Source organism: Portunus trituberculatus, chromosome 15, assembly GCF_017591435.1.
Source record: "Portunus trituberculatus isolate SZX2019 chromosome 15, ASM1759143v1, whole genome shotgun sequence".
Taxonomy (NCBI): domain Eukaryota; kingdom Metazoa; phylum Arthropoda; class Malacostraca; order Decapoda; family Portunidae; genus Portunus; species Portunus trituberculatus.
In genome coordinates, this window is record NC_059269.1 from 2,645,038 (window position 1) to 2,654,972 (window position 9,935).

Sequence of the window (9,935 nt, forward strand, 5' to 3'; positions counted from 1 at the left end):
AAACCATATGGAACAGATAGACAGACAAGACTTGATATCAGTGACAGAAGATGGACAGGAGGACACTCCAAGAAGATTGTGAAGAGAGCATACCTCTTACTTGAGCAAACACTGAGGTAGACACTGCATCATGGTTACTAAATCAGCTATGTAAAGTGATCTTGGTGCACTGGTAGTGCAGTGACACACCTATTCGTTTCACATCTCTAACGGCTTGGACAATTTATGAAATGACTAAGACAGTGTATGAGCTATCATGGGTGTTTTAGCCATTATATAAGCCTAATGGCTTAAAATTACTCAAAAGATGAAAAATACCTATTAGTGCACACAGGATAGAACATTTTAAAAAATCTCGGAAGATTTCTGAATTATTCAGTATTCAGCTTATTCAGGTCCAACTTAAACTTGATTTACTGTATGTCAATCAGGTATCACTTTGTTAAACACATATTGATAAAGCTTCTCTTTTATATGAGTGAAGAGTGAGATTTTTTTTTTTTTTTTTTTTTTTTAATCAGCCATAGGACCATGCCATTTTTTTTACAAGAAAATATTCATAAATTTCAACTTTCTAAATTTTCTGAAATATTTTTGGAAAAATTAACCATCAAAATCTTAGTTTTAAGCCCTGGTGTAAAGTATCTGAAATACTGATTAACATCTGGTTTATTGTAGTTTGAGGGTTTTAAATTTTTTTTTTATTTCATACAGGAAGATTTGGATGAAGAATATCACATTAAACTGGAAAATAATAGAAGAGCTGTGGAAGAAAAAGCATCGAAGAATAGAGCAAAAAGACAAAGAAAAAAGGAAAACCAGAAATTCAAAAGACAGAAGAAAAATGTCAAGGAAAAAACTGAAAGTTCCTCATCAGAGAGCAGTGAGGAAGAAGAGCCCAAGTGTCCAGATGATGGAAACAGGATCAAAACACCAGTTACCACGTGTCACAAGGAAGCAGACTGAACTTTTAATCATTTTTACAAAATAAAAAAAACTGAAAGAACTGAAAAAAAAAAGTGCTGAGCAATTTGTATAAAATAAACAATGTGGAGTAAATAGATGACACTTAGTTTCACTTTGTAGGTATGTATAAATTTCCTTAAATTTATTTTCCTGCTTCAAGTATTCTTTTGTGTTATAGCGTTGAAGTTATCATATACAGTGGTACCTCAAGATACGAGTTTAATTTGTTTCATGACAGAGCTCATATCTCAAAACAATTTTTCAAACTGAAATGCCGTTAATCCATTTCAGCCTCCTCAAAAATAGCACCCCAATTTTTTTTACATGTTTTTAGATAAAAACTGGTATTTATAAATAATAATTATTGTATAGAAACAAAATAAAACGACAAAGGAGAATAGAAATAGATGAACTACTCTTATAGAGTATATTTATTTCAGAGCGGTGCATTCCACAGAACATTATCCTAACACATCCCCACCCTCAATTGTGTTTGTCGATCAGCTGGAGTGTGTTCAAATATAGCCACTCACAGAAGACTGACTACTCTAATAGTTACAGAATGGCTCATTGATGACTCTGTAAACATTGTTCATAGAATAAATGTAATTTTAAGTAAGCAAGAGAGGGAGAGAGAACAAGAGGAGATAGAGGCCGTGCCACCATAGCCGTAAAGGTTTTTTTACATATTTTCTCCCCTCGGTGATAAGCGTCAGTGGAGGAAGTAGGCGGAGAAGGGAGAAATTTGTTTCACCTTTTCAGTTACGTACACATGCAGACTTTCATCAATGGATAAAAATATGTAGAATAAAAATTAAAGTTTACTTAGTGTTCTTACCTTGGAGGCAGACATTTTCAGCTAATGGTAGTAAATGACAGCGAAGGAGGAGGTGGGAGGAAGGGATGCAGACACCATTCACACGTTAACATTAAACATAAATTCAAACTGCACTTTCTATAAGCAAAAAAAAAAAGTAAGTAAATAGTGTGAAAATGATGAGAGAACAATCACAGTGCATGAAATCAATAGGAAACACATAGATATTGATATTAGCTCAGCTGAGGCTGGACCAGTTCATTGATCCGCTGACCAGCGGCAACATCCCAAAGCAGGAATCGTACCAAAATTTAACTCATATCACAAAAAAAAAAAAAAAAAAAAGACTAAATCATAGCTTGTATCTCAAAGAACTTGTATCTCAGGTAGTTCATATCTCAAGATACCACTGTATATTTATTTCAATAAGTTGACACATTATTTTATGAATTTATTGTGTGTGTCTTATTGCAAAGTTGTATGGGTTAGGTACTTCAGGTGATTGAGTAAGGCTGCAGTCTGCTATTACATTGGCATGTGTCATGTTAATTGTAAATTTACCAACACCAACTAACCTTTTTTAATTTTTCTCCATTTCCCATTATAGGAGTTAGCTGAAATTGAAGTCTGTGTAAGTGAATAGCTTGGTTCATTAAAAAGAAAATTTAATTTGTGCCAGCCTGTAATAGTTTTTATGTAATTATTTATTGAAGTTGAAATTATTTTAGTAGTGTTGGGTGTAGGTCTCATGGCTTCTGGGAATGAGTGCATATCAGCAGATTAGCTGTCTGCCTACCTCACCTGTTATTTGTCATTTGGTAAGCAAAGTGTAGTTATAGAACACATTTCTTGTGAGAGCTGTTAATGTAATTTTGCTTTTATAAATCATATGAGTATCATTTACATACCTACCTTAAGATTTAGTATCTTGCTCTAGTCATACAAGAATACCCTGAATACCATTCTCAAGTCATATATTTAGAACATTGCCTTCCATATTATTATAATTGTTTTGTCTGTCTTGTTCTTTGCCAGTACAGGCAGATTGGCAGTCTGCCTGGTTTTATTTTTTCTGTCAAACTGACTCTTGTCTAGTGTTTCTTTAGTTAAATGCTAGTTGGTCATTGAGCTATTCCATGTATGCACTGAATGATATTTAGTAACTGCCTTTCTCTCCTTATCTGCCAATATTATTGGAGATCTGGGAGATCTGAGATAAGCTCAATACAGACTAAGCGCTGTGATATTCTAAGGGTAGTAGGAAGACTTGTTTGTGGATGGATTTATTCTCAGGATGTTGAATAATTTTGTGTGGCATCCATTACTACCTTACTTCCCAGAATGAGATTAATGACTTTTTTACAGCTTGGCAAGTTAGTTCATGAAGTTGTATTTCTCTGCAATAGAGACACAAGTGGCAACCTTGATGCTTTCATGGTTTAAAGCCTATGACTGGCCTGACCCTGTCTGTATTTGCCCTACAGTAGGTTACAATATGTATCCTTGGGAAGCTGACCTTTGTGTAGGGCAGTGTCAGTTGTAACTCACAGGGAGGAGTTATGTGGGTCTGCAGCACATTTCAGGAAAGATATTAAACTGTAATTCTTACTCTTTTTTTCAGGGTATGTCAATGAAATGTAATTTTGATTGCCAGAATGTGAAATAAGGCTCATTTGATTACCTCCCCTCTTCTAAAAAGTATTTGACAGCATTTCCAATTGACTTCTCAATTTAGTATCAGAAGTGGCTAGATGTTCCTCTTCTGATAATAGTTTTTCTATTATTAAGGACTACAAAATATGGCTCAGAGTAAATAGATTTTTTTTTGTATTGAGACTAAAAAAAGAATAGCAGACATGTACCTAATTAATAAAATAAGAATAGTTTGAAGTACTCAACCCTCTGCCATTGTGCCTAATTGGTGCATCTATCACTGTGGGATTGCTGAAATCACGATAGCTGAAGTGATGAATCTATGAAAATAATTCAAATCGACACTAGAATTCCAAGCTGTCATTTTTTGTCATTTTTCCAAATATTTTTATGCCATATAATAGTATAAAAATTAGGAAATAAAACAGTATAAAGAATTTGATGAGTCATAACAACATACATTTTAAAGCATCTTATTTAGCGTATTTAGTGCCATAATGGACACACGGGTATATAAGACACGCACCCATTTCAACAAGTAAACTTCAGGAAAAAAAAAAATGTTTGTGTGTTTAAGCATATAATATTGAAAGCAATCTAGCAGCACATTACACAAGCAGAAAACATTTATTTATCTTACCGTATGCTCTTCAGTTAGTCTTGCAGTCACCAGACACTTTTTTTTTTTTTTTTTTTTTTTTTCTTCAAAGGGTGGCCTTGAAGTGCTTGCTGCTGCTCTATTGCCATGCTCCTTGGCATAATCTACCACCTGTAGTTTGTAGGAGATTGTATAGCTTGATCTTTTCCCTTCTGTTGCCATAACAGTGTGGGTGTTGATGTGTTTTATTATTGTAAATTTGCTGTTACTCCTAGATGGCATTGAATCAGTGTCAGTCAGTGATATTTGTAAATGTGTCACAGCCTCAGTGGTTAGATTGCCATCATTTTTACAATAATTTGTTTATGAAGTGATTATACTGGTAGCAATGATACTAGCAGTAAAATAATGGGCCTTACTTATGAAAGGTGCCTAAGACAAAAACTTTGCCATGAAAACTTTAGGACCTACATAAGAAAGCTTTTGTGTCCTAGGAATTTGCCTGACTCAAAAAATTCCTTGGTCAAGTACAAAGGTGGCCTTGCCCTGCTAACAAGTGCCTAGGACAAAAAAAATGGCGTAACAACAAGGCTGCAGACGTCACCCGAAGACTTTTTGTCCTCGAAAAGACGTGTGCTAGGTGATTATAAGGAAAAAGAACTCATAAAGAAGGATCACCTGGATTGTGCACAGATCAAATTTGTGACAGACATATTATGAGACATACTTCAAAGAACATCACAGAGGAACACCTGAAATGAAGGTAATGGTTTTACTAAGGTGAGTAATAATTTTGCTGTGTCTTTGTATTGTGGTGCTAGAAAATATAAATATTAATAAAACACTCACCATGTTTTTTTTTAAATGGATGAGAGGAATTGGTAAAAAAACAACCAATCAGGTTTTAGAAATAATTAAACAGGATAGGACACACAGCAATGGATATAGCTAGAAAAACTATGATATCCAGGGCATGTACATAGATATTGATTCTCTAACATAGTAATGAATTGTCTGAGTAAACATGTAGTAATTGCTGAGATGAGTAGCTTTAAAAGACTGTAGGATAAAGTATGGGTAGGAATGACTGGTGGGATGGATAAAATTAATATTGGATTATTTCAAGGGTGGTGAAAAGTAACTACCTTGTGCACATCTTATGGCTGTATGTAAGAAGTGTACTTGAAGCAAATAATCTATTATCATCATTATTTGTGAAGCAAATAACCTGATGTGATCCAACCTAACCAAAGTTAACCTGAGTAAATTTAACCTAATCCAACTTAACCTAACTAATCTAAACCTAACCAAACTTAACCTAAATTTAACCTAATCTAAGTTAACCAAATTAAATTTAACCTAATTCAAGTTAACCTAAGTAAAGTGAACATTGTGAAACTTAACCAAATTTAACATAACCTAACCTTACCCAATTTAATATAACTAAACTTAACCTAACCCAGTTTTACCTAACTAAACTTAACCTAACTAGATTTGATAAATTAATCTAACAAGATTTAGCCTAAATAAACTTAACCTAACCAAGTTTAACCTAGCCAAACTTAACTTAACCAAAACTTCCTCTAATATAAATTCTTAATTTTGCTACCTGATTAGTTCAAGACCACTACCTGTGATAGTTTCAATTAGGATTAGGTTTGCAAATATTACTGGAAGATTAAGGATATTAAATTTGAATCCAACCAGGTTAACATTTAATCATAAACATGCAGATAGGAGACGAATTTCAATTAATTTTCAATGTCCTCTCTTATATCTGCAAGTACCATATCATGAGTGTCAGAGCTCACATCAAGACAAATATTGTCGAGAGGAATTGGTCAGCTAAAGCGACACTTTTATGCTCTGAATGATGAGATCAGAGTGAGTCCCCCTCTCAGAGTCTGCCAAATTGTGTGTACATTACTGCACATGTATCTGCAAAGAAAGACATCTCTGGATGCCTGATGTTAAAGAGGATGACATGAACGATGACGTTGACAATAATGACATCAATGTTCCACTACCAGATATACCAGGAGTTGGACATGCATTTGCAGAGCAGTTGGCTTCTACACAGTCAAGGTATGTAACATTGCTTTAAATAAATAGACTTGTAACACCACCAAGAATAATCCTGACTTCTTCTAATACATTACAGTATTAAATATGTATAGTAAAAAGTGTATCATTGATAAAATCATGTAATATCACTAATGCTATCATCATTTCTTTTAAGTTGCATTTACTCACCCATGGATTGATGCTGAGAGTTTTTTCTTATATAGTCCTTGGTCATGTTTCTTATGTAATGAAAAAAAAACAAAGCAAAACATACAAACCTTGTGTATTTGTGTATTTATTTTTATTTATTTATTTATTTATTTATTATTATTTTTTTCAAGATAGGTAGTGAATAATACTTAGGTGACACATCACAATATTTTATACTCTGTTGAATACCACAGCCTTTTCATACAGTGGCACAGTGAGAGATAAATTTATATTGGGTGAAACCTGAAAATGCAGCCCCCAAAAGTAATAAAAATGTGAGGTTAAGTATAATACATCTGTGTATTAGTATACATATATTATATAATACATATATCAACTTTAAATCAATATTTTGCACTCCTTCAATTTTGCAAAGTCTTAAATAAGGGTCTGAACATCAGTATTCTCAGTAGCCTCACTTGCACTGCCCCCTGAAAAATGTGCCACCCAGGATATTTGCCCCACTCAGCCCCTTATAACTGCCACAGTTTCCATACACAATGTAAATAAAATGGTATAATATTACTGAAAGAGGAGATGGTAGAAAATTATTTCTTTAATGTTTGAGCTACTTTGTATTGCATGTCAGCATAATGAACCATCTCTTTTTCTCTTTCTTTGACAGGTGATGAAACTCCTCAAATGTCATCTTATAAAGATCCTGCAATGATGTAGAGGATTTGTTTTCCATCTGCAGCAGCTTGACATTCTGGCTTTCCTGCCATAGCTCATTGTTCTAACTGTGGGAAAGAGGAGAAAACTTAATGTTTTTTGATACATAGGAGAGCATATATTTGTTGTAATATGCAGGTGTGTTATTTGACTCCTACACTTAATGATGATTGACTAATACAACCATACAAGGACTGAATTAACTGAAACACAGGAACTGGTTGTATGTCTCTAAACCTTAGTATCAAATGTGCACTTCCAAGTCTAGTCTGTTACTGCATGTCTATACAATTATTTTTGTACCAATTTTGTATTTAAGTTAAATCATTTTGTCCAAAATGGAAGTAAAATGTGTAAAAAATTAAACAAGAAATGTAAATCTTTACCACCTCCAACTTTAATATACTGCAAAGTATGAGGACCAGCAATATTTACTTAGTAGTTGATAGAAAAATAAGAAACTAGTTAATATATGAATAAAGAAACGTACAATGAATCTCATATCTCAATGTATAGTAAGCTGTTATCCCTGGGAAAAAAAAAAAAAAACTTTTCCTATAGGAACATTGATAACAACTGTAGGTTGCTTCTAGTCACAGGCATTCTCAACACCTGAAATTCTGGTGTTGTTATCCCCAATCACAACCAGAAGTTTGTCTTGAACTGGGATATAGGTGGACACTTGGTTTTCCACCTTCTGAAATAGAAAATTAAAAATGTACATAATTTTACTAATCTGATATGGCATATATATTGGTAATGATTAAATATTAAATGAGAGTCTTTACATGACCACAAAAGGAGATTAAGTTAAGTTATGCAAGATTAGGTTCAGTTAGGTGAGAGTAATTTATACATTATAGGGATTTTTTGGGTCAGTATCCCTAAATCTAGGGGATTTATAAAGTTGTATTCATTTACATTGGTTGGGTGGAACTTAAAAAAATTGAACACTTTATCTCACACAACATTTAGTTATAATAGGCACTGACTTGCTTCTGAACCAAATAGTGCATGATTGCCTCATCTCTATTAAATTTCAGATCACAGGTGATAAAATTGCTTCTCTCACTATTACAAATAGTGCAAAAGCATCAAAATTATCTTATGTGGTGCAGCGTTATCTCTTCTCTGGGCTGTTCAGTTCAGTTGATTGTCATAACATAACATAACATAACATAAATAATAGGATAACAAAGGGCCACCAGGGCCCATCTAGGTTATCCTGTGTCAGTCGCACAGCGACCTCGTCATCAGTAACATAACATAAATAATGGGATAACAAAGGGCCACCAGGGCCCATCTAGGTTATCCTGTATCAGTCACACAGCAACCTCGTTATCAGTACTTAAAGATACACTTACAAGTACACAATACATTATATACTAATTCTAAATATTTGGCCCATTAACAGGGCTAAGTCCTGCAGCGAATTCCTCTACAATCTGTGATCCCCATACATGGGGGATCATGTCCTGTTTAACTATAGTAAATTTCTTATAAAAACTATCATGCAGCGCTATACATAATTATAAATCTAATAAATTTAAGTGCTTATCAAATCTGTTTTTAAACATTGTCAAACTAGTGCTATTTACAATCCTCTCTGGCAATGCATTCCAGAAGTCTACCACCCTATGACTAAAGAAATATTTTCTTATATCTAACCTGCAGCCTTGCTTTCTAATCTTCCTGCCATGATTTCTAGCCCTACTTCCCTCCTCTAAGGTAAAGAAAGATCTCACATCTATGTAGTTTGTATCTGATAACATTTTAAATAACTCATATCCCCTCTTATACATCTCCTCTCAAATGAAAACATGTTTAATTCCTTTAATCTATCTCTATACTCCAGGTGCTTTAATGCTGGTATCATCCTAGTTGCTCTTCTCTGAACTGCTTCTAACATGTTGATATTCTGCCTATAATGGGGTGACCAGGCCTGTATGCAATATTCTAAATGGGGCCTAGTGTAGCCTGGATGTTGGCACTTTCTGATGTGTTTTGGTTGGGATTTTGTCTTGGTCTGTAACTGTAAATAATTATTTTTTTTTTTACTTTATGTTCTCATTTTCAAAAAATTATATATTATTTCTGTATTTTCTTCTATACTTAATTTTTCAAAAGGTAATTTTCCAGTGAGGTGTTCCTCATTATCTGGGTAAGGATGCTACCAATTGGGTGTTTGCATTTTTCATTGGTGTAAACTGGGCAGTGTAGGAAGAAACGATTTATGTCTTCCTTATCTGCTCCACACATGACACAATCTGTTGGTTGGTTCTGAAATCTCATGTCTACATTGTTGAGGTTGTTGTTTCAGCATTTGAATAATATAACTGATGTTTCGCTGTTGTCATGTATTTCTTCCTGACCACCAGTCTTCTTTCTCCATTCCTTATACATATTCAGACTAATTTTTTTTTCAGTTTTTATTTCCCTATCTGTGTGTCCCATTTCTTAATTTTCTTACTTATTTCATCATTGCTTACATTTCCCCTTATAATTCCTCCTGTTTTCCCATCTTATATTAACCCTTTTATGCATCTATTCTGTTCATTTGCTATTCTAATTTCTTCTTGGGATGTGCACCGAAATAAGCTAAATCGAAATACTAATTTTTTGGCTTCAGTATTACCGGTATCAGAATAATTTTGATATACCACTTTACCGGTATTTTTTTTTTTTTTTCAATACGTGTACCAGTGTACCGGTAATTTTTCTTTGATATCTTGTATCGGTATTATTATTTTTTGGATTATGTCCTAATACGCACATCCCACCTACTCTCCTCGTTTCCCAGCTCTCCCTTCACAGCTACACCCAGATGACTTGATGTCACACATATGAAGCTATTGGTCAACAACAACAACAACAACACACACACACACACACACACACACACACACACACACACACACGGCCCAGTAGCTCAGTGGTTAGAGCGCTGGCTTCACA

General features: G+C 34.0%; 1 protein-coding gene across 1 annotated transcript in view; it reads left to right on the plus strand.

Annotated features, from left to right (window-relative positions):
- LOC123504043 (PRKR-interacting protein 1 homolog) overlaps positions 1 to 2,669 on the plus strand; it is a 54,920-nt gene extending 52,251 nt beyond the window's left edge. Inside the window, exon 4 of the mRNA XM_045254292.1 lies at positions 715 to 2,669. Within this exon, the coding sequence (XP_045110227.1) occupies positions 715 to 966 (252 nt within the window). The 3' untranslated portion in view covers positions 967 to 2,669. The remainder of the gene's footprint in view (positions 1 to 714) is intronic.
- The last annotated feature ends 7,266 nt before the right edge of the window (positions 2,670 to 9,935 follow it).